The sequence below is a fragment of the Haemorhous mexicanus genome, chromosome 7 (genome assembly GCF_027477595.1).
Source record: "Haemorhous mexicanus isolate bHaeMex1 chromosome 7, bHaeMex1.pri, whole genome shotgun sequence".
NCBI lineage: Eukaryota > Metazoa > Chordata > Aves > Passeriformes > Fringillidae > Haemorhous > Haemorhous mexicanus.
The window spans coordinates 10268481-10292209 of record NC_082347.1 but is presented as its reverse complement, the minus strand read 5'-3'; the positions used below and the strand labels follow the sequence as shown (position 1 = coordinate 10292209).

General features: G+C 48.1%; 1 protein-coding gene across 3 annotated transcripts; it reads left to right on the top strand.

Annotated features, from left to right (window-relative positions):
* Positions 1-39: 39 nt before the first annotated feature.
* Positions 40-23090, top strand: TUBGCP2 (tubulin gamma complex component 2). 3 transcript variants are annotated; one of them, XM_059851046.1, is made up of 19 exons: positions 40-97; positions 643-788; positions 1776-1948; positions 3049-3177; positions 3467-3643; positions 6564-6723; positions 7086-7293; positions 7871-8070; positions 8515-8704; positions 9226-9371; positions 9964-10144; positions 10961-11141; positions 11332-11504; positions 12554-12682; positions 13120-13240; positions 15685-15828; positions 17362-17490; positions 18138-18301; positions 22815-23090. In XM_059851046.1, the coding sequence occupies exons 3-19, from the start codon at positions 1799-1801 to the stop codon at positions 22918-22920; spliced, it is 2688 nt and encodes an 895-aa protein (XP_059707029.1). In that variant the 5' UTR covers positions 40-97; positions 643-788; positions 1776-1798; the 3' UTR covers positions 22921-23090. The 3 variants fall into 3 exon arrangements, with proteins under 3 accessions (XP_059707029.1, XP_059707027.1, XP_059707028.1); XM_059851044.1 differs by lacking the exon at positions 22815-23090 and adding an exon at positions 19382-21768; XM_059851045.1 differs by lacking the exons at positions 643-788; positions 22815-23090 and adding an exon at positions 19382-21768 and having other exon boundaries at positions 54-97.
* Positions 23091-23729: the final 639 nt, after the last annotated feature.

Below are 23729 nucleotides of genomic sequence, written 5' to 3'. Positions count from 1 at the left end.
ATGCGCAGGGGCGCGCTGCCCGAGGTTACCGCACCGCCCACCGCGCATGCGCGGGACGCGCTTCCCGGCGCCAGCGGCCGCACTTCCGGGCGGGCAGGTAGGGATGGGATGAAATGAAATTAATTTAAATTAAATTAATAGATAGAGTAGGATAGGGTAGGGAGGGTGGGATGGGACGCGGCTGAGGTGCTGCTCGGGCCCGTAGAGTCATGCCGGCGATGGCGATCCCCCCGCTGGCTGTTCCGGGTGCGGTGCCCCCTCAGGCCCTGCTCGTGTCCAGCCGAGCCGGCCCAGCTCCCGCAGCTCCTGCTCATTCCCTGAGCCACAGGCACTTCATCCGGAAATCCCTGCAGGATCGCGGCCCCAGGTGGTGGGGAAGCTGAGCCTTTAAAGAGATTTAAGCTTAAGCTGCACCAGACTGTTCTAATTTGAGTCAGTTTTGAGTGGAGAGTTGGACCAGGGTTTGCAGGGATCCCTTCCAGTCTAAGTGTTTTTATGGTCTTGGCAAAACAAAAGTGTGTTCTTGTGCTTGATACGTGGATCTGGGTTGTATCTGCTTGATACTGTCTGAGCAGGGTGTCACATGAAGCTCCTTATTTATTTCCATCATTCCTGACTCAGGATCTTACTTCTGATTTACAGAATCACAGGATGTTCTGAGTTGGAAGGGACCCACAAGGATCATCAAGTCCAGCTCTTAAGTGGATGGCCCATTCCAGGATTGACCCTACAACCTGGGTGTTTTTAGCACCAGGCTCTGACCTGCTGAGCTCATCTCAGGGTTCTGTGTCAGTATTAAAGTTATTATTTAAGTACTCTGCAGTGTTTGAGTGAAGCTAGTAAAGTGGGCAGTGGAATAGGAAGATGCCTAAAGCTGGGAAAAGCTGCTTTGTGGTGATTTCAGAAGCAGCAGCAGGGTCAGCCTGTCAGGACACCAGGCAGTGCTTCCAGCATTCCTTCTGAGTGAAAAAACCCTCTGCTGGCCAACCCCAACTTAAGATTCTCCCCCAGGCTTAGACTTCCTGGCTGAGAGCAGCTGTGGCTGCCCCTGGATCCCTGGCAGTGCCCAAGGCTGGGTTGGATGGGGCTTGGAGCAGCCTGGGACAGTGGAAGGTGTCCCTGCCATGGCAGGGGGTGGAAGAGATGCTTTGGGAAGGCTGACCTAGAACAGAGGCTGGACAGTTAAAGAATAAAGCAGGGATTTATTAAAAGGCTCTCCTCCATGGATCCACCTTGGGCAGCACAAGAGCCCAGCCAGGGCTGCACCCAAGGTGAACTAAAATGGGCACAAAATGCACAACTGGTCACGGGGTCTCTCACTTTGATCAGTTCTGCTCCATTTGCACATTGGAATTAATTGTACAGTTGTAGGTCCAGCTTATGAAGTCCCACCCTGCTTGTTTTTCTCTCCTCAGTCCAAGTTGTTTATGCTCTTGGGCCTGAGATTTGAATTAGTTCTCCTTGGTCCCCAGCTAGAGAAGGAATTGTTTTATTTAGCTACTCTGTGAAGAGAGCTCACCGTCCCCTTATATGAAGCTCAGAACTGCACACTGAAGCAGCACAGAATGTAAAAAGTACAAAAGCTCAAACCTGAGGCACCAGAATGAGACGGGCTTTGAGTCCCTTCCAACCCAAACCACCCAAGGAGTATCCCTGCTTGGTTTGCTCCCTCCTCCTTTGTCCCGGCCAAACATCTCCACATTCCAGAAGCATCTCCCTGCTGGGGCTGCTTTCCCTGGAGGCAGTGGGATGACCCCTGGATCCCGTGTCCCCAGGGCTGGTGGCAGGAGCTGGGAGCATGAGCGAGTTCCGCATCCACCACGACGTGAACGAGCTGCTGAGCCTGCTGCGGGTGCACGGCGGCGAGGGCGCCGAGGTCTACATCGAGCTGCTGCAGAAGAACCGCACGCCCTATGTCACCACCAACGTCTCTGCCCACAGTGCCAAGGTCCTGCCGAGCTCCTTCTGGGAATAGCACCTCGTCCTGCTGGTGTCTATCCAGGGAAAATGGGGAAAAGAGGGGCTGGTGGGATCCGGGGTGGCGGTTCTGGGCATGAAAAGGTGGAATGCTTGAGGGAGAGGAGGGCTCTTAGGACTGGGGTGTGGGAAGGTTCAAAGATGGGGGTTGTTTTGTGGGATGTTGGGAGGGAGTTGTTCCCTGAGAAGCTGTGGCTGCCCCTACATCCTTGGAAGTGTCTGTGGTCAGGTTGGATGGGGCTTGGAGCCACCTGGGATAGTGGAAGGTGTCCCTACCTGTGGAACAAGATCGCCTTGAAGTTCCCTTCCCACCCACACCTTTCCTTGATTCCATGATTGTGGTATTCACATTCTCTGAACAGAGAGAGAGAGACATAATTCTCTCTGCCAGGATTTTTCCTGGGGAAGGCAGTGAGAAGCTCAGAGAAAAAGAGAAAACAATTCTTATCTCTATTCACTGCTCTTGTTGTTTGGCACATGTGGAATGTGTTATGGAGATTGTTTACCCAGAGTGGTTTGTTAATTAGACACAGTGAAGGTTGTTTTGATTCCTTGGCCAGTTGGGTCAAAGCTGTGTCCTGACTGTCTCAGACAGTCACAGACTTTTCTTTAGTATCTCTTTAGTATGTTATTTAATATAGTATTAATGTAATATAGTGTAGCTTAATAAAGCAATTGTTCAGCTTTCTGAAATCATGGAGTCAGAGCACATTATTCCCTACATTGGGGTTGCTCTTCTACTATACATAATGAAATGAAAATTGTATAAAATGCAATTATATGACTAACACTTGACTTTTTTTCTTCTGAATATCACCCAAATATTAGAGATTTGCCACTCATGACCAGACTCATATACTTTTATAGCTATGTAACTCCTATAACTTTTATGGCTATAAGACTGCTTTTTGTTTTCATTTTTAAAAACAATCCACCAGTCAAGCTCTAAGTGCTAGGAAGTCTCCAGCTCTGTCTGAAACTTGGCATCTTTGTAGCCTGAGCTGCATGGTTGCTCTAATTCCATTTCATTTTAATTGTAACTCCATTTAATATTAACGTGGTGTTTTACAGGTGAAAATAGCAGAGTTTTCTCGAACTCCTGAAGATTTTTTAAAGAAGTACGATGAGCTGAAGTCTAAGAACACAAGACATCTGGATTCTTTAGTTTATCTGCTGTCCAAACTCACCGAAGACAAAGAGGTTGGTTCCTCCTTTAGAACTGGATGTTGAGGAGTAGCAACAATGCAGCAATGCAGTGCTTGATTTAAATCATAGCTGATGGTAGAAATCAACAAATGAGCAGTTCTAGCTTTCACTGAGTTAATAAAGCCCTGCTGAGGCTTATGCTCCTCTTGATATAATTCACCAAGACATGGAAAACTGGGACAGAGAGATCTGTAGTTAGATTCAGTACATGGTCATGTGTTTCTTGCTTTAGACTGTGCTGCCCAGCATTCACAAAACCTTTTCTTTGTTTGTCTGTGTACAGACACTCCACTACCTGCAACAAAATGCAAAAGAAAGGGCAGAACTCGCAGCAAATGCAGCCACCAGCAGCAGCACGAATTTTTCCATCCCCTCCTCCACTTCCAAGATGTCTCTGCAGGAGCTGGAGGAGCTGCGGAAGCAGCTGGGCAGTGTTACAGCCAACTCCAGTGCACAGCAGGTACAAAGCCCTTCCTTCCCAAGCTCTGGGCACAAAATCTTCCCTTCTGTTAGTCAGACTATATTAAATCTTGGTGCTGTTCCTTGTAAAAGTGGTCTTTTTCTATTTCAGACTGTTAAGGTTACATTCTTTGGGGTTATTCTAAGGTAAAATTCACAGCTAAATTCTTCCCTGTGAGGAACTTGGCACAGGCTGCCCAGAGCAGCTGTGGCTATTCCATCCCTGGAAGTGTCCAAGGCCAGGGCTTGGAGCAACCTGGCATCATGGAAAAGACAGAAAGGAAGAGGAAAACCAGGCTTAGCAAGCAGTTAAACATTTCATTAGCAGCAGTAGGTTGTGAAGTCAGAGTGCAAAAGGGCCGTTTATTACTTAAATCCCAAATTCTGTTTCCTGTCATTATTTGTATAAAAAAATTGTACTGTGGTAACTTGACCTGTCAAACAAAACAGGGAGGGAAAAAACATGGTGAAAAACTCATGGGTCAAGATAAGGATATTTTGGCTGCAGAAGGCAGAGAGGCAAAAGTGTATGGAGAGTTTTTTGGATAGAGGGGAAAGAGGAAAAGATGCTCAGAGGTCCATAGTGCCTTCTCGTGTCTGGTCAGCAAAATCTTAACAGGGGACAAGCCTGAGATCACTTCAGGCCCTCGATGGCAAGAGGGATGGACCTCCCATGTCCCATGCTTTGTGTGTCTGGGCTTGAAGGACTCTACATGAATGTGATGGTGGAGGAGAACTCAAATCCTAAAATGAAGCGTCCAACCCCTCACCCTGTCAGCAGTGGTGGCACCAGCCTTGTCCCACAGCCACTGAAGTACTGCACAGCACTGGCCTGACTCATCCAGACCCTTCACAGACAATCTGAGTCAAGTGGGTGATTTAGATCATGAAGGGAAGATGAATTTCCAGTGAGATAACTGATCTTCTTACCAGGATTTATGTGTGAACTTGCTAAAAGAGGAAAGACCTGGAAGTGCCGTTCCCTGGGATGTGCAGTTCACAGCCAGAGGAATTGAAATGCCAAGACTTGTGCTTCCCTGCTGCTCCATTTGCAGTCTCTTCAGACTTAAAGAGCTGCAACTGTGTTAAAAGGCCTTGATGGGCTGGTGCTCAGGCCTGTTGAGTCAGTAAGGGCTGGGACAGGAGGACATTCCTTGGAAGTGTTGGGTCTGCTCAGCCTGTGACACAGATGTTCTGTCTGTGAGGGTCACAGATGGAGCTGGAGGTGTTTATGGAGCTCAGAGATGAGCCCTTCATCCCCCTCCATGGATATTGCTCAAGATGTCAGCTGCAGGTTCCTAAGCATGACAGTGGCAAGCTGCCACCCTGTGCCAGGGGTGTTGGGGTGCCACCTGAGAGCTGTGTTCTCAGCTCTGGGAGAGAACACAGCCCTTTTCTCCAGGCTGTTGTTGAAGCCTGTAGTGACAGTGACCTAAATTTCAAGTTGCTGAGAGAAGGTGATTCATGCCCCTGAGGCATGTGCTTTGTCACCAGTGCCACAAGTGCTGTGCCATCTGCCCTGGGATGCTTGGCACTGACAGAGAGATCATGCAGGGATTGGAGTTACTGCTTGGACCAGTTTTGGTCCAGGATTCATGGAGGTGGGCAAAGTTAAGTGTTCCCATTCAGGTGGATATGTTCTTTGTAGCCAAAATGTTGACTTTTTTAACCTCTGCCAGTTAAAGTCACACTAGAGCTGGTTGAACTGCAACAGAAGTGCCCTTGTTATAGAATATACATATAGAATAAATAGTGTACTTTTTGTTACAGAATAAAATCAGAGTCATCAAGTCCAACCCTGGATTGAATATCATCATGCCCACTAAACCGTGTTCCCAGCTGCCATTTCTGCTCATGTTTTGAGCACTTCCAGAGGTGGTGACACCACCATTTCCCTGGGGAGCTTGTTCCAATGATTAACCACTCTGTCAGTGGAGAAATTTTTCCTGCCTGCCATTTGGGAATACCTACTGGTGGCTGCCCTTCTCCCAAGCAGAACATGTTCATGCAGCCAGCTGAGGGTTGCAGTTTCATGTGGGGTTTAGCCATCCTTTGAATTGCTGGCACCTTGCTTGATGCTTCCTATTTCTCCACATGAAAGTCCCAGTTCTGGTAGGGGAGCAGAGGAAATCGAGGTCCTTTCAGCAGATCACCCACACATGATGTAAATAAGAAAGTAAAATGAGCCTGTGCATATCCCTTTTCACACACACACACACATCTGTGGAGTTTCAGCAATGGCCTTCACCAGCCCTGAGTTTGTGCACTTGGGGCTCCAAATGTTCACGTAGGTTGTGCATCTCACAAGCTTCCCCAGCTGATGATTGATCTTGCACTCCATTTATTTTAGTGTCAGAGCTGGGGGTGGAGAGTCTTTCAGTCTTCAAGAGCTCACTTCCTTCACCAACTCCCACTCAGAGCAAAAAACTCCATCATTTTCCAGCTCTCTGTGGGTGGATTTGTCTGGGTTGCATTTGGCATTGAGTTCAGAGGTGTTCAGTGCCCCTGGAATAGGATGCTGGTACTTCTGGAAGGAGTTTGCTGCTTTTATGTGGTGCTCTCTCCAAACCAGCAGCCACTGCCTGCTCGTTGTGCATGTCCCCATTCTGCTTCCCTGGGTGTGCCCCAGCACCCAAGCCAGTGGAGACAGATGCAGAAAGGCATTATTTGATGTATCCCCTCATAAAAAGGTCAAATCTATTTAAAAATGTGTATTTTTTGCAGCAGTGAGGCAAATAGACTTGGTGGCACTGGGAAATTAAACCCTTCACCATGCTACTGAAATACCAGCTACTCTGCTTTCTGTTCTCAAGTCCATCAATTGGTCTGCAGTCAATTTCTCCTTGAAATTAAACATTTCTTGGACTTCTGAAAGTCTCCTGTTTTTTTCCTTTCTTTCCCTCTCTCTCTTTCTCCAACAGCCTCTTGAGCTTACCCGAAAAATCCTCCGGGATAAGCAGAACAAGAAGAATTCTGGTCAGCCCATTCCAGTATTTCCATCCTGGGTGTATGAGAGACCTGCACTTATTGGGGATTTCTTAATTGGCACCAGTCTAAGCACTGACACAACAGTACCAATAGGTATGTGAAGCACAGGGAAAATTGCATGAATTTGTAGTGTTTTGTTCTCATTCAGAAATGCTGTTCAGATGTTCACACTCAGTAAATCTTGGCTCTTGGCACTTCTTTTTTCTTTGGGCTGTGTTCTGGGTATTTGAATATTTTGGTGGAAAGGAGGTTGGGGAAGTGGTTGGTGTTGGAAGTAACTGGTCCCTTTTGGGTGGGAGGATCAGCAACAGGAGCTGTGGCTGGTGTTCTCTTCTGCCTTCTGGATTTAGGTAGGAATGAGCAAAGGATTCTGTTCTCCAGGAAAGCAAAGTACAAGGCTGAAACAAGTGGTGATGGCACATTGTGTCCTTTTTTTGTCTCCTCTTTGGGAACAGGCACTTTGCCACTGGCCTCCCAGGAATCCATGATTGTGGAGGACTTGCTGTACGTGCTGATTGGCGTGGATGGAAGGTACATCACAGCACAGGCCCTGGTGGGCAGGCAGAACAGAACCTTCTCACTTGATCCAAACCTGGACTTGTCCATCAAGGAGTTGGTGACCAGGATTCTTCCTGTGGCAGCCAGTTACTCTGCTGTCACCAGGTACTGGGCTGGTTTTTGTCAGGGGGGAAGCTCTCCTGTGAGAGCAGAGAGTCTCCCATGGTGCAGGTGTTAACTTCCATGCTTAATTTAAAGTAGGGGGTATAAAATGAGTGACAGTTTATTTGGGTCAGGTTTAGCTTTGCTGTTTTTCTCCTCTGTGCTCCCAGTTCACTTTTTCATTCACAGAGCTTTGTTCTTTCCAGTCTTGGCCTTGGTAACTTCAGGTAAAATGCAACTAGGATATATCTATCTTCTCTTCCCACTCTGCTATGAAATTCTCCATATTTCCTGCTTTTTGCTCCTCTCTGGGCATCCAGGACTGAGAGAACCTTTGTGTGCTGGTTCTACTTTCTACTCAGTGCTTTTACAAATGGTTCTAATTCCCTTGTGGCTGGAGAGAAAACATCTTCCCACAGCCTTCCCTTCTAGGAAGTGTGGGATGGGAAATAAGGGACAGGGACTGGTGTGCTTCCCAGCATGGGATCTAATGGTGTGCCTGCACAGTGTCCTGAAGGCAGAACTTCCTGAAAACCACACAAATTGCACTGCTGACAGAGTTTCATTTTGCTTTTTACAGGTTTATAGAGGAGAAGTCCTCCTTTGAGTATGGACAGGTAAATCATGCTCTGGCTGCAGCCATGAGGACTCTAATCAAGGAATACATGATATTAATTACCCAGCTGGAGCATCTTCAGAGGCAGGGCCTGCTGTCACTGCAGAAGCTGTGGTTTTACATCCAGCCCACAATGAGGACCCTGGAGATTCTGGCTTCACTGGGTAAACTTCCAAAATACAATCCTTACAGGTTGTGAGAGCTGCAGGGTAGCCAGGCAGGCAGGGCATGTCCCATTTTGATTTCCTGCTTTCTTAAAGAAGAAAGCCCAGAGGAATTGTACTCGTGAGGGCACTGCACTTCTTCTGGAGAAGAGCACTCAGGTTCTAAGGCTGAATGTGCCTTTGGAGCTGTTAGGAGACATCTCAGTGCCTTTTGCCTACACAGCCCTTGCCATCAGCTGTATCCACCACCACTGCTGCCTCTCCTCAGCTCCTTTCCAGACTCCTCTCCAGCTCTATGTGGTTACAATCCCTGGAAGTTCCTAGTCCAGCCCCTTGCTTGCAGCTACACAGGCAGCTCAGGGGGCCATGTCCAATCTGGGGACCATTTGGGGTTTTGTTTCAGGATGTAAGTGTCTTATATTGTTTTTTTGTTTTAAATTCCAGCTACTTCTGTGGATAAGGGTGAGTGTATGGGAGGATCAACCCTGAGCTTGCTCCATGACAAGACTTTCAATTACACAGGGGACAGCCAGGCCCAGGAGCTGTGCCTGTATTTAACCAAGGCAGCCAGCGTGCCTTACTTTGAAATCCTGGAAAAGTGGATATATAGAGGCATCATTAATGATCCATACAGGTAAAGAACAGTAAAAAATGAAATGAAATGCAAAACTTCAGAAATACTGATCTGCTTTGTCAAGTCTGTGTCACCTGGGGGCCTGAAACAACCCTCTTGGAAGTTCTTTTGCTTTTATAGGGTCATTTAAAGCATTTTGCTGTGTTTGATAGTTTCTGCAGCATTTCTATTTCTTACATTTTCAGAATCCTAAGGTGGGGGCAAAGCTGCAGGTAAAATATCTGAAATTAATGCCTTTGTGCTGGTGACAAAGGCCAGTTTCCTCACCCCTGCACTGACAAGCAGATTATGTTGAGCCTTGGTTTATGAACCCTGTAAAATTCTGTTTCTCCTTGCAGATCATCAGAGACACTGCATAGTGCTTTTCCTCTTACTTCACAAACAGACTAATTTCAGTTCTTGATTGGATGTGTCCTCATGAGACCTTATTTCTGATAGATCACATTACCAGTTTGCAGGTCAAAAACAGTAATCCTCATTGTGCCACTTCCTGCCCCTAAACATCTGCTTTAACTGTTCAGTGAGTTCATGGTGGAGGAGCACGAGCTGCAGAAGGAGAAGATTCAGGAGGACTATAATGACAAGTACTGGGATCAGAGATACACTGTTGTTCAGCAGCAGATCCCCTCCTTCTTGCAGAAAATGGCTGACAAAATCCTAAGCACAGGTAGGTGCTTCTGCTGTGACAGGAACCTTCAGGCAAGCTGGTCTTGTGTGAAGAGAAAGGAAATGTCACCATGCCTTGCCACTTTGTGGGGTTGTCCAGCTGAATTGAGAGCAGTAGAAGAGTCAGATTTAAAAAGAACCCCAAACCCTGTAGGTGAAACAACACAGGAGCCCAGCAGCAAGGGGAGCTGTCTGTCTGTCTGTCTGCTGTTTTGTGAGCAGGTTTTCTAGCTGGATGGAGCTGGGCAGCTGAGGTTTGACTCTCTGAGTGTTAATTTAAGCATTCAGCCTCTTATCCTGGTACAAAGCCCTCCAAAAGTGACTTCAAAAAAAGAGTTTCAGGCCACCTGCAGAGATGTTTTGTCACCACTGGGAAACCAAACCATTTCTAAATCTCCTTAAATGTGATACCAGGTGCCTGTTTTAAAATTCTGTGTCATCTTTTGCAAGGTGCCTAAATCCTTTCCAACTCTGAGCACAACACAGTATAAACATTTCTCAGCACATCTTCCTCTTGAAGGGGATGATGTGGAAGTTTCCCTGTTGGCTGTACAGCAGGTATGAATATGGGAATTCTTTCTTTTTCATTTCAGGGAAATATTTAAATGTTGTGAGGGAGTGTGGGCGAGATGTCACCTGCCCTGTGGCCAAAGAGGTCATCTACACTTTAAAGGAGAGAGCCTATGTGGAACAAATAGAAAAAGCATATAACTATGCCAGCAAAGTTCTTCTGGACTTCCTGATGGAGGAGAAAGAGCTGGTGGCTCACCTAAGGTTGGATTTATTTTACTAAATGCATGATAAATAGATTGGTTCTGCTAAGGGACATAAATTTTTGAAGTTAGCTCCGTTCTCTTGGGATATTACCAAGGTGTTCTCTCTATTTCCATTTAGAAAGGTTGTCCTAAAAAATAAAAGTTGGGTTTTTTTCCCTGAAGAGGAAAAAAAAAAAGTCTAAAATGATAGAAATGTTGAGTGGGAAAGATGTTGGGAGGTCTTTGGTCCAACTTCCTTAGTGGGCTGTTGCCAAAACTAGGTCAGGGTTTTGTCTAGCCCAGATCAGGAGTCTGGAGCCACACTGTGTTGTGGCTGTGCTCCTGTTTTTGCTCCAAAGCCTGCAGTTATCATGAGTGCAGTTATCATGATCTCTGGCCAAGCACTTGGCTGCTGGATTTTTAAAAATTAACACAGATATTTGTTGAGAGGAGTGCGAGATTCTGCTCAGAATTGGCAGCTGCCCCTTGGCTGGAGCAGATCTGGGAGTTGTTCAGGACAGCAGTAGGAGCCTGCACCTAGCACACCTAGGAGTTTTGGGTTTTTTTTAATTTTTCTAGAAAAAAAAAACCAGCAGCAGCCCTGATCTGACTGCACAGAAGTGTCCTGACTGAGGAGGTAGGGAGGAGGAGACATCCATAAAAGAGCAGTCTCCAAACTGGTTATTTATGGCTGTGTGCTCTCCAGAAAGAGAAACATTTTGTGATCAAACCCCACAGGCTCGTTGAGTTGATTGCATTTGTTCCTTTAGGTTTGATCTGGATTAACCTGGGCTTTAAGAAAAGTCATCAATTGTCCCTTCATTTTCTTGAGCAGATCTATAAAACACTATTTCCTGATGGATCAAGGGGACTTTTTTGTTCACTTCATGGATCTGACAGAGGAGGAACTGAAGAAGCCTGTGGATGACATCATAACGACGAGGCTGGAGGCTCTGCTGGAATTAGCCCTGAGAATGAGCACAGCCAACACTGATCCCTTCAAGGATGATTTAAAGGTGAGAATGGGTGGAAGCAGAAGATAAATGACTTTGAGCAGAAGGCCTGGGAGATCTGTGTGCCTATGAGAACCTGCTGCTTCCTCAGTTGGTGTGACAACAGTGACTCTGACCGTGAGCACCTTGCTGTTGTTCCTCAGCAGCTGTGGGTGTCTTGTGGCTTCATTTTTCCCCTGCTCTTCCCTTACAGATTGACTTGATGCCCCATGACCTCATCACACAGCTCCTGAGGGTGTTGGCCATAGAAACAAAGCAGGAGAAGGCCATCATCAGTGCAGAGCCCACAGAGCTCACCCTCAGTGGCCTGGAGGCCTTTTCCTTCGACTACATTGTGAAGTGGCCACTGTCCCTCATCATAAACAGGTAAGGCATCAATCCACTGAGGGAAAAACAGGCTGGTACTCTCACAAGAGGCTTTCCATGCAAGAATCAAACATTCCTCAAAGCTGGAGAGCAGAAGGAAGGACACTTTCTGGTATCTCTGCTTGCAGACTCAAAGAATTCAGGCTGTTGCTACTCTAACAGACTATTTTGCATTTAACCGAGTTGCGAGGGACCCAAAGGTCCATTTTTCTGCTGGAATTTACTTCTTGTTTCCCTGAAGAAACACTGCTGTGAGCCACAAGCAAATGGGACAAGCAGCATTGAGTGAGCAGAGTGGCGGATTTCAAATTGCTGAATGCCAGCAATTAACTCCTCCCTTAATTTCCCCTCTAAAAATTCCATTGAATCGGTGAGACTTTCCTAACGACGCGACGCTTTTGGAATTTTGTCTCTTCCTTCCCAGCAGAGTGTGTTAGCTCTGGTGGTAGCTATGGAAGTGAAAATAGGATTTGGTAAGGTTTCCTGAACTGTATCGACTGGAGCTCTGCAGACACCCACGCCCAAGTGTCTGAGCACAGACCTGAATCCAGTCCCAGAGCTATAAATAAGCAGCCCCATCTGCTTGTGACAGTGCATTGCTGGTGGGGTAATGCTGCCTGGAGCTTGGTTACAGCTTTTCCTCCCCTTTTTTGGAAAATCTGGCTAAATTCTTGGGTGAATTCTAAAATCCTGGCGAATTCTTGGGTGACCATCTCAACCTTAGCATGGTGGGTACAAGAACACAGTGTCTGATCCCCCCCCTCCCAGCCCATGTGAGTGACCCCTGCCTGAATCTCGAGGGAATTAAGGAGGCTGGTGATGTTCCCACTGGCAGGAAATATGGAGGAGGGTCTCCTTGGAGAGAAATTCTTTGGGGTGGCTGCAAATGTGGCTCTCTTGCTTTGGTTCAGTGCAGATCTGCGTGTGTCTGAGGGCGTGAGGAACATATTGTGTAAAGTCTCTTTACCTCTGAGCAGCCTCAGCCTTCACAGCTTGGTCTGTCAATCAGAGCAGCCCTTCATCTGCATGGGCTTCTCCTTTCTTTCCAGGAAAGCACTGACAAGGTACCAGATGCTTTTCAGACACATGTTCTACTGCAAGCACGTGGAAAGGCAGCTGTGCAATGTTTGGATCAGCAATAAGACAGCCAAGCAATTCTCCCTGCATTCAGCTAAGTGGTACAGCTTGGTTTTTTTTCAGTTTTGGGTCTCCTTCTTGCTAATTAGATACCTCATGACATAGCTCAGACAATCCTGAGGTGAAAAAGATCCTTACAAATGTCTTGCAGGCTCAGAGACATCAATTTGTAACATTTTAGCTTTCACTCAATACTTGTTTGCAAAGTTGCTTTAATATTTCATATCAAAATTTTAGCTTTTGATGAGCAAATATTTAAAGCCTATGACAGGTTCAAAACTCTGACTCTACTAATTGATGGAAAGCCATGGAAAATAATCAGAGATGATTTGCAGTGGCTTTATAATCCCTCTCACACTGCAGCAAGGCATTTGCTAGGACAGAAATATTTAGCTCAGTGCTTGGCTGTGCAAGCCTGGTGCTAGTTCTCCGTGGCATTTGCTAGCTCTGAGCTGTGTGGGTGTGATTTCTCCCCTAGGTTTGCTGGTGCTTTCACACTGCGGCAGCGGATGCTGAATTTTGTGCAGAATATCCAGTATTACATGATGTTTGAAGTGATGGAGCCAACCTGGCACATTCTGGAGAAGAACCTGAAGCTGGTGAGTGAAGTTGGAATGGAAGGCTTAACAAATGGAAGGCCTAATTTCAGCAGCTGCAGCTGTCTGTTGATTTCTTTGGAGGCTTTTAAATATCTGGGAGCTGCTGTTCCTGCCACGTTGCAAAGTGCTGCTGTTCTGTACCACCTTTCTGCTTGATTAGTCATACATCCCTTTCCTGTGCTGCATCCCCCTGTCTCACTCTGCTCCCTGTTATGTAAAGGCAGGTTCTGCTCAACATTCCCATACACAGGAGAAAGAGAGCTGTGCAAAAGGAAGGTGGATGCATAGAGCAAAGATCATAAACCGGTCCAGGCATCTCCATCTGATTCCCTGGCTGAGTTACAGTGCTCCTAGAAGTAGAGCCTGTGCTTTCCCTTCCATTAAGCTGCCAAGGACTGGCATGCAGGGAATGTTTGGTTTAAAAAAGGCCATTATTATTATTATTATTATTATTATTATTATTGTTGTTGTTGTTGTTGTTGTTGTTGTTGTTGTTGTTGTTGTTGTTGTTGTTGTTGGTAGTCACCCTGTGATCCGACGCCTCTGGTTTGTGCATCTTTTTCCTCTTACACCCTGAAAAACACAAAACACTCCTCTGAGGTACCAAACCACCCAACACCCCTGCAATCAGCTCTCTTGGCAGCTCTCTGATAGCCTTTGTGGATCTTCAGCATCATCTGATGCTGCCTTAGTTCTTACTGTGCCCTGAGGAGGTTTTTGGGGTCAGCTAGCCAACGTTTGGATGCCCTGTCATGTTTTTTTCCTGGAAAATTCACAGGAGGGAGCAGGTCTAGGGTTGTGAGTGTCTCTGCACATTCTTGGCAAGAACTTGGTTCATATGTCAAGCTCCTGGATAATCTGGGAATTGTACTTATTTCTTAATTTTTTGCAAGTTTAGGTTTGCAAAATATATCACTCAGTTTACTTTACTTGCACGGAAGCTGTTGTTGAAGTTATCCTGTCCCTGTTTGCTCCTTTAATTTGTATTTTAGAGGGGAAAAGGATGTTCCTCACTGGTCTCATGTAGTGCCTCATGGTGCCTTTTATTTGTCACACTTCTTTCTTGTGCATTTTCACTTGAAGATAAGGTGCTCTCTTCCTAAAATTGTAGCTGGGATCTTCATCTTGACAACATCACTGTCTTCATCAACACAACTTCATCATCATCTTCATTGCATTAGAAAGCTGCATTTATCCCCGTTCTGCAGTAGGGATTAAAGGCATGTGGTGTTGGAATCCAAAATGCAGGGAATTCTCAGAACTTTGGGCTTGTAAACTAAAGCTTAGAATTAAACACAGGATTTGATCTGAGATCTTGGAAAAGACTTCCAGACTTAGGTGCTAAAAGTGAGAATGTGGATTTATAGTTTAAAGCAGAGAGACGTTAAGCTAAGAAGAGGAAAGTTGAGAGTTTGAGAGTTTAAGATATAGAAAAAATAAAAGTAGTTACAAGGGTAAACAAGAAGTTTAGAATGCAGTACTGTAGGTTTGTGCATCATGATTGGCTAAGAAAGCTTACACTGTAGCATTAGTCCATAAGACTAAATATTTAAGGATAGGGTCAAAAACATAAATATCCTTGTTAGCAGTGTTTTATTGGTCAATAAATCCTTAAAAGGTCTTGTAACCAGGGGTCTTGTAACCTTCTGAACCACACAATAAAAATGTGAGCCAAACTCACCCTTCCTACCTACGCAGAAAACAAGAGAAATAAACCACATCATCTAAAAACTCAGAAATCCCATCTCTAACTCATTCAAAATTCCTTCCAAAATCCCCATAATGTGGGAGGGGCTTCTTGCACTGGTCCTGCTGGAGCAGTGTGGATGCTGTGGCAATTTTAGTGCTGTGGTTCTTTCCTAAGCTTGATTTGTGTTCTGAGCTTCAGCACTGTGCAGAGTGAGAGGGAGTTTTAATCTACCAGTTAAAACTCAAGACTGAAACAGCCTGTTGGAGTGGCAGAGGTGAACAAAAATCTTACAGAATCCCCCTAACAGTGCATGTCCCAGTTCCTTATTGGCTCCTAAAGCATACCTCTGAATAGCCTGTATTTTTTAATTATAATTTTATTGGCATTTAAGATTTATTGACATTAAGATTTGTTTTTCTCTTTTGCTCTTGTTTTCGCTGACTTTACTGAGGTTGTGAAGGTGGGAGTGGCCATGACCAGCAGATTTAAAAACAAGCAAAATGCAAGTTCATAAAGCAGATAACTCCATCCTTTCCAGGGGAGGGCTTGGGTGATCAAATTAAGCGTGATTTGTGGGGAGGTGATGTGACAGATCAAAGATGCAGTCTCCATCTCTGGGTGTTCTGGGAGCTACACAAGGAGTTCCTCACTGTGAGAGGTCCCTGTCAGAGGCAGGGTGCTGGGCTGCAGCTTTGGGGCAGAGCAGCACAGCAGCCCTGGTTTGGTTTGTCATTGTTGGGCTGTCCTGTCACAGGCATCCAACATTGACGATGTCCTGAGCCACCACACCAGCTTCCTGGACAACTGCCTGAAGGACTGCATGCTCACCAACCCAGAGCTGCTCAAGATCTTCTCCAAGCTGATGTCTGTGTGTGTCATGTTCACCAACTGCATGCAGGTGTGTACAGCCTCCCCGTGCCACAGTCCCTCTGCCAGCCCCTCGTGGACTTGTCTCAGTTCCCTCTGTCAGCAGCCTTAGGGCTTGACAGCTCTCACCTCTCCCAAGTGGTTTCTGTGGCTTCTTACTCCACAAAATCCTCCTTTTTCCATGTTGAGATCAGGTTCATATGGACCAAATTCCCTCTCTTGAGGTGTAAGTTGTGGTGCTCTGTAGAGGTCTCTCTTGAGGGTGAGCTGAGGGGTGCATTCCAGCATCAGGGAGCCCACAGCTTTTCTAAAACCCACTTCCCAGTGGGCTTAGGGAGATCTGTGTACCAGCATTGCATAGGTTTGAAAGACAGGTGTCTGCTGAGGAAGGCAGGAGCCTCCCCTGAAATGGAAAATGTAAACCCCCTCCCTCTGAATTATTATAATTTTGAAATTAAGGAGTTTGCAGGCAAAGACATGGGAATAGGAATAACAGTTCTTTACTAGGAAAATAAAAATACAAATGCAATAGTACAAACAAAAAAACCCCAACACTGCCAGAGTCAGACAGGCCCTGTCCCCCTGTGTGTCAGGGTGGTGGCACAGTCCCATCCCAGGGGGGCTCAGGGTGGTGGCACAGTCCCATCCCAGGGGGGCTCAGGGTGGTGGCACAGTCCCATCCCTGGGTGGCTCAGGGTGGTGGCACAGTCCCATCCCAGGGTGGTGGCACAGTCCCATCCCAGGGTGGCTCAGGGTGGTGGCACAGTCCCATCCCAGAGTGGCTCAGGGTGGTGGCACAGTCCCATCCCAGGGGGGCTCAGGGTGGTGGCACAGTCCCATCCCAGGGGGGCTCAGGGTGGTGGCACAGTCCCATCCCAGGGTGGCTCAGGGTGGTGGCACAGTCCCATCCCAGGGGGCTCAGGGTGGTGGCACAGTCCCATCCCAGGGGGGCTCAGGGTGGTGGCACAGTCCCATCCCAGGGGGGGCTCAGCCCTCCTGCAGTGCCAGCTGTGGTTCTGCTGGAGCAGGGATCCTGCACAAGGGGGGAGTTTTCCTCTGGAGCTCCAGGGCTGCTGGAGATGGGCCTGCTCTCCCTCTGGGAATGCAGGGCAGGAGAAAGCTGCTCCTCTGGGAATGCAGTGGGCACAGGCTGCTGTGCTGTTCCAAACCTCAGATTGTATCCAGGTAGGAATGCTTGGCTCCTCCCCTGGGCGGGGCATCTCCCCATGGGATGGTGGAATTTGATCAGCCCTGCAGGGACACTCAGTGGCCATGGACAGAAGATAATTAATAATTAATGGCTATTAACAGCAGAGATCTCCTGGAGGGAGGGTTGGTTGTGGGAGAGATAAAGAAAACTGCCCCATGAACAGAAGAGAACTGCCCCACCTCTGACAGATGGGGATAGACTCCACACCCCCATTTCCAACCTCAGACCAGCATGCTGAATTCAGACTCAGAGTTTGCTCTCCTGGGAGTTGGGGTGGGCACAACTGAGCCTTGTGCTGTGCCACAGTGGAAGAAATGAGCTGTAACCGTGTCCCCAACGCTGTCCCCTTGCCAGAGGTTCACCCAGAGCATGAAGCTGGACAGTGAGATGGAGAGGCTCACCCTGGAGCATGGCACCATGCTGGGCCCTCCCACCGAGGAGGAGCGTGCTGAGGAGGCTGCCAAGAAGAAGCTGACCAATAAGGTGGGATGCTCTGGCCACCTGCAGGTAGCCCTTCCTGGTTTCTAGACCACCTCTGGCCCCAAAACCACAACCTTTGTGGAATTGTGGACAGTGTGGAGCTCTGCTGGAGTTCTCAAAGTCTGCTTTGAAGATCCTGTCTCCCACAGCAGTCCCTGCACTGGTTTTTGAGTTTTCACTTGTGTTTTCAGCTGTGCAGAGCCACATCCAGGCTTTCATACCTGGGGGATCTGTCTTGTCCATATTTCTCTGTCTGGATGCACAGGGGATTTGCTCTGTTTCTGGCAGATCCTTCTGTCCCTCTGGAAGCCCCTCTGGCACACACTGCATCACCACTGCAGTCACAGAGCTCCAGAGGTCACAGCCTGTCTTAGGCAACACACATTTTCTGCCTGCTGGCTTTTCCTCCTGCTTGAAAATGAGCAACAGCAGCATGTATGTGTGGAGAACTCAGCTGGGACCTGCTCTGGGCTTCTCCAAGGCTGGGCACAGCAGGGCTTTTAGCTATCAAGGACTTTGAAAGGTTTATTTCAGAGTGAAGTTTGATGGTAGTGGTTTTGGGTGGGTTAGGGAATAGAGGGAATAACTGCAGCCCCTTGGCAAGTGCAGATCAGCACACACATGGGGCCACTCTGCCTTTGTCTTGGCAGCTTTTAGCAGAGCATGCTGACAGCCTGCACCTCACATCTGGCTTTGAAGCCACCATCAACAAGTTTGACAGCAACTTCTCCACACATCTGCTGGACCTGCTGGACAAGCTGAGCGTGTACAGCACCAATGACTGCGAGCACAGCATGCTCAACATCATCTACAGGTGAGCCAGGCCTTCTCTGTCTGTGACTTCCCCTCCCCTGGCTCCCAGGTTCAGCTCAGGAAATGCTCATTATAACTGAGAAGTGTGTTTATTTAGGAGCTCTGAGCATCCTGGGCTAGGGGAAGGTGTCCCTGCCCATGGCAGGGGGTTGGAATGAGATGGGCTTTGAGGTCTCTTCCAATCCAGACCATTCTGCTTTGCAAGGCTTTAGAAAAAACCCCAAAACATTCCTTTGAATTGTGTGAAATTTGTCCATTAATATTGTACATGTGGTGTTAGTTTTCCTGGGGATTGTGGAGACAGTGAATAAACCAATTTCCAAATACAGGGTAAGCATTCCAAGATGAGAAAATCACATTAAGGTTTGATCATAAAGTGTCTATTTTAAGTTCCCATATTGCTTTTATTTAAATAAACAGCTTCTTGGAAATCAAAATTCCTTCAGAAATACATAAAAGTCAGGTACACAGGATGGGAGGGGAGAGAGAAAGCAGATGGAAGCTTTGCTGCTGGGTATTGATTTTTCAAGAAAAAAACACCCTGGAAGTTCTGTTCCCTGTCCATCTGCACTGGATATCTTTTATGGCTGGCTGATAACCCCCACAGCTCTGTTGAGATGTGCTACACCTGAAAGCAGAGAGAGGAAATGTTTCACTAATGCTTTTTAAGGAGATTGTTGTCCCCTCCTGGTGCTGTTTCTGACAGCATCTGTCAGGACTGTCAGGATTCCTGGTACTTTGCAAACCCTTGTTAGCTGAAGTATTCCCACAGGAGACTGTGCTTCCACTTGTCCTTTTCTTCTGGGAACTTCTTGTCCAGCCCCTGGCACTGCCCCAGGGCTGCTTGGTGTTCTGAGCTCTCCTGCTTCCATCCCCTGTCAGGGGAGCAGCTCCCAGCCACCAGAGCTGCCCCTGTGGGTGCTGCTGAGTCCATGAAGTGGGAATGTAGGTGAGGAGCCCTTCTCCACAGCCCTAAGAACTCTGGTTGGTTCCATCTCTGAAGTGACCAGAGTCAGAGGTCTTCTCCTCATCTTGGAATTCCTCCAAAAAACTGTGTGGCTGTGGTTGTTGTTCCTTTCAGGACTAACCAGGGCAGCCAAGTCTCTGCAGGACCTTTTGGGAGAGGCTGGTGTGGCTTCTCAACATTTCATGTCACCCTTCATTTGCCTGGAGACCCCAGTTCATCATCATCAGGCTGCTGCAGGCTCCAGGCTGGATCCATCTGCAGGAAAGGCTGGCAGGATTAAGCTCTCCCTGTTCCCTGGCTGCCATCGCTGCTGGGTGTCACAGGAGCATCCAGACTCGGGTTGGATTCAGGGATTGGGACCACAGGCAGTTGAGTCACCCAGGCAGGAGCAGTCACTGCTCCTCAGTGCTCCAGCTCTCCTCCTTTACCCCTTTTTTTAACATTTTTCCCATCTCCAGTACAAGTTCTAACAGAGGGACATGTTCATGTTCATGTTCATGACTTCTCCATCCAGGAGATCTTGATGGCAGCTCACTCCACGATGCCAGGGCACAGGGGACATGGCCAACACAGTGCTGAGGACCAAATTACCTGCTCTGTCGTGGTGGGAATGTCACACACGTGCCAGGACAGTGGGACAGGCTGGTGCTGCACCCCACAGCCTGGCTGTGTGTCCTGCCCAGGGTGCCACAGCCAGGAGCTGCTCCATCAGTGTCACAGCCCCCACTGGGGGGGCAGCTGGGGCCAGCAGGTGACTCCTGAGCTGTCACCTCTGCAGCTGCTTCTCCCAAACACAGAGAGGTTGGGTTTTGCAACCAGCACTTCCTGCTTCAGGGGAAAGGGGAAGTGTGGTGGTGCAGATGACACAGTGCTGCTGTCCATGGTTTGTGCTGTGGACAGTGACCCAGCTGCACCCAGAGGAGGGCCTGGCTGCTTTGCCCTCCTTTTATTTCCATGCCACCAGGACTGTCATCACTATCAAGTCCCCCCCCTAGTCTGGACTCTCTGGGACCACTTGAGTCTTCACCAAGACATTGGAGCTGCTGGACCTGTCCTGTCAACCCAGCTGTCCCCAATTCCTTAGCAGAAATCCTGGATGTGAACAGCCCATGGGACCTTTCCAATCCCACGGGGTGCTCAGGGCTGGTTTAAAGGGTGGGAGCCCAGAGGTGACATTTAGCTCCCATTCAGGTTGGAGGGATTGTTGGCTCCAGGCCTGGGCTCTATGGCAACAGGAACCTGAGAAGCACAGTGGAGACAGTTGCCATCTGAAATAACATATTTGAGAGAGTTATAAGGAAGAGTTTGTAAGACATACCACACTTTTTTTCTAATTTATAACCTTTTTATGGGACTGCTTTCCAGCAGGGATCATCAACATGTCAGATAAATAACAAAATTCACAGTTCTGCTACTTGCTCATAATTTATTTGCTCCTGGTTAACACTTATTCATTTTGTGGTTCCGAGTAACTGAGACATTTTATCTGTGGCATCAAACAACAGGAGATGGAGATGCAGAGGGTTTCCTTCAGAGCTCACAGGTGACAGATCTCTGCTGTGCCCAAGTCCTGCTCAGTGTGTCATAGACTAGAATCAGAAAATCTCCTGAGGTGAAGGGACCTAACAAGGATCATCCAGTCCCTGCACAGACACTTCAACAATCCCACTCTAGGAGCAGTGTCCAAATGCTCCTGGAGCTGTGGCAGCCTCAGGGCTGTGCCCATTCTCTGGGGAGCCTGGGCAGTGCCCAGCACCCTCTGGGGGACGAACCTTTCCTGATCTCCACCCTAAACCCCAGCTCCAGCTGTTCCCTTGGCAGTGCTGACCGAGGGCTGGCAGCTGCAGGAACTCTCCAGTGACTCCAACACCTCCCAGGAGTGAAAAGGAGCAGAGCTACAGTGGAGAGGGCTCTGTCAGCAGGATTAGTTAAGTCCCCATTCTTAGAAATCTTAGACATCAGTGTGGTTATCAGCATCCCTCCCTTACCAGTGTGGAGGAAGCTGAGCTCAGAGTAGGTCACCAGGACGTGAAGTGGTGCAAACCCCACCACAAAGCAAGAAAATGCCACGTAAGCACATGCTGAGGAAGCACCACAGAGATTCTGAAGAAATGGTTATCAGGGATCACTTGAAACTAAAAACAGCTGAAAGGGAAGCCAAGCAAAATCTGCTAGTCACTGAGCTGGGAATGAAGCAGCTTTAGAAATGGAGCAGGTCCTCGAAGCAGCAAGTCTGGCCTTGTGTTTGAATCAAAACTTGTCCAGTGCTCTCACCTCAGTGTCAGGTTTCCCTGGTTCAGCTCCTCGAGGATGAAGGCAATGTGAAGCTTTTCAGCCAGGAGAGAGCAACAGATAATTTCCATCTGTCGAGGCTCTGTTTTCTGCAGGCACCAAAAAATGTCAAGGAACAATTTGTTGCCGTTTGTGTGAGGTTGTTAAGCAACATGAAACTCAAATATTGTGCCCATTCAGTTGGTATTGGAGCAGCCTAATTTGAGAAAGGGAGAGAGTAACTTTGGTGTGATTCATGGGCACTCACTGCCTGCCTGCTCAGTGATCCAGGGCACACGAGTGCACGAGCTGCACAAGCTGTGGGATCTGCCAGGGGAAGGTCACAGCAGGCTTGGGGCTGGATGGCATCACTCTGGATTATCAGGGAGGTGGGGTTGTGGTGGTATCCCTGGGGTTGAGTGCTTTGGAGGGGATTTTCCAAGTGTCACTTGTGGCTGAGCATCTCTGGCCATGTGTTGATGTGTTGGTGAATTGTGGCTCTGTGGGAAGCATCCTGGTGTTAGCCAGGGGATGGTGGGGATGGAATCCTCAGCATTTCGTGGTGTTGGGTGGATTTTGTGTGGGAGTTTGTGGTGAACTCTGGGGTTTCAGCAGTGCTGGGGAGAGCTGGGAAGGTGCAGACACTGAGCAACCCACACAAGACACCTCTGTGTGGTCTGCAGAGGAGCTGTGGGCACTTGGTCCTTCCCACTGTGTTCCGGACAGATTCCTGATGCATTTCCCTGTCAAGGCATGGCACAGAGCAGGTGTCACCACACCCATGGCACAGCACACACATCCCATGCAGGGACGGGGCTCCCTGTTGGCACCATGATATTTTCTGAAAAATCCCTTTGCCAGGATTTTTCTCCTGAGAAGCTGAGAAGCCTCAGAAAAGAGATTTAAACAATAATTATCTGATTGCTTGGAATGTGGTTTGGAGGTTGCTTACCAACAGGTGCATCTTTCAGTGGTTCCATTTGAATTGTTTTTAATTAATGACCAATCCCAGTCCAGCTGTGTCAGGACTCTGGTCAGTCATGAGTCATTATTATTCATTCTTTTCCAGCCTTCTCTCTGGATCCTTTCTCTTCCTTTAATATAGTTTTAGTAGATCATAAAATAATAAATCAGCCTTCTGAGAACATTCTCATCTCTCACCTCATCCTGGAGACCCACAACACCACAACAACTGGTGATCACCAGCACGCTGTGGGTGTCCTGGGGGAGGTTCCTGCTGACCCCTGCCCTGCCTCAGGTGTGTTCTGTCCCTCAGGTTGGACTTCAACGGGTTCTACACGGAGCGCCTGGAGCACATGTCGGCCGAGCGCAGCCGCAAGGCGCCGCCGCTGCTGCCCCGCCTGGCCGTGCCTGCCCAGTGAGCCCCAGCCCCCCCTGCCAACAGCACAGGGCAGCCTTCACCCTCCTGACATGGTTGGAATGTTTTAGGCTTCTCTTGGCTTTTTTTTTTTTTTTTTTTTTTTTACTATGTTGTACAATGATGTGTTTGTGTGTTGTAAAATAAATTAAGTAACAACAACAACAACAAAAATCAGGGTTGTTTTTTCTCTTAACAGAACTGAGGGTGCAAATTATGGTGGATTCTCCATCCCTGGAAGTGTCCAAGGCCAGGTTGGACAGGGATTGGAGCAGCCTGGGATAGTGGAAGGTGTCCCTGCCCATGCCATGGGATGATCTTTAATTCCTTTCCAACCCCAAGCCCGCAGCAGAGGAGTTCCAGGGAATCTAAACATTGCCTGAGGCAGTTTGAGCAGGTGCATAGAGGGAGGAAGAGAAATGTCTCCCAGGAACAAGGGGTAACCAAGGCCAGGGACACACAGGCCTTGGGGGAGGAGTGTGTGAGGCCTGTGGGCACAGGACTGAGTGCTCCTGTCCTCCCTCTCCCTCACTGCTCCTTTGCAGGGACCTCCTGGAGCTCACTGGAGGGAAGAGCCAGGTTCTGTGTGCTCCATGGCCTACAGCTGCTCCTCCAGCTTGCCAGAGGGAGAGAGACCCCAGCAGAGGGTGGGGACCAGCAGCAAGCACTGAGTCCCACTAGAAGTCATGGAGAGTTCATTGAATCAACAGCGAGCTTGTGACTAATCCCAAATCCGTTCACACCCACGTGCCCATGTCCATTTCCATTTCCTGGTGGGCCCTGGCCAGAAACACCCAGAAATACAAACGTGCC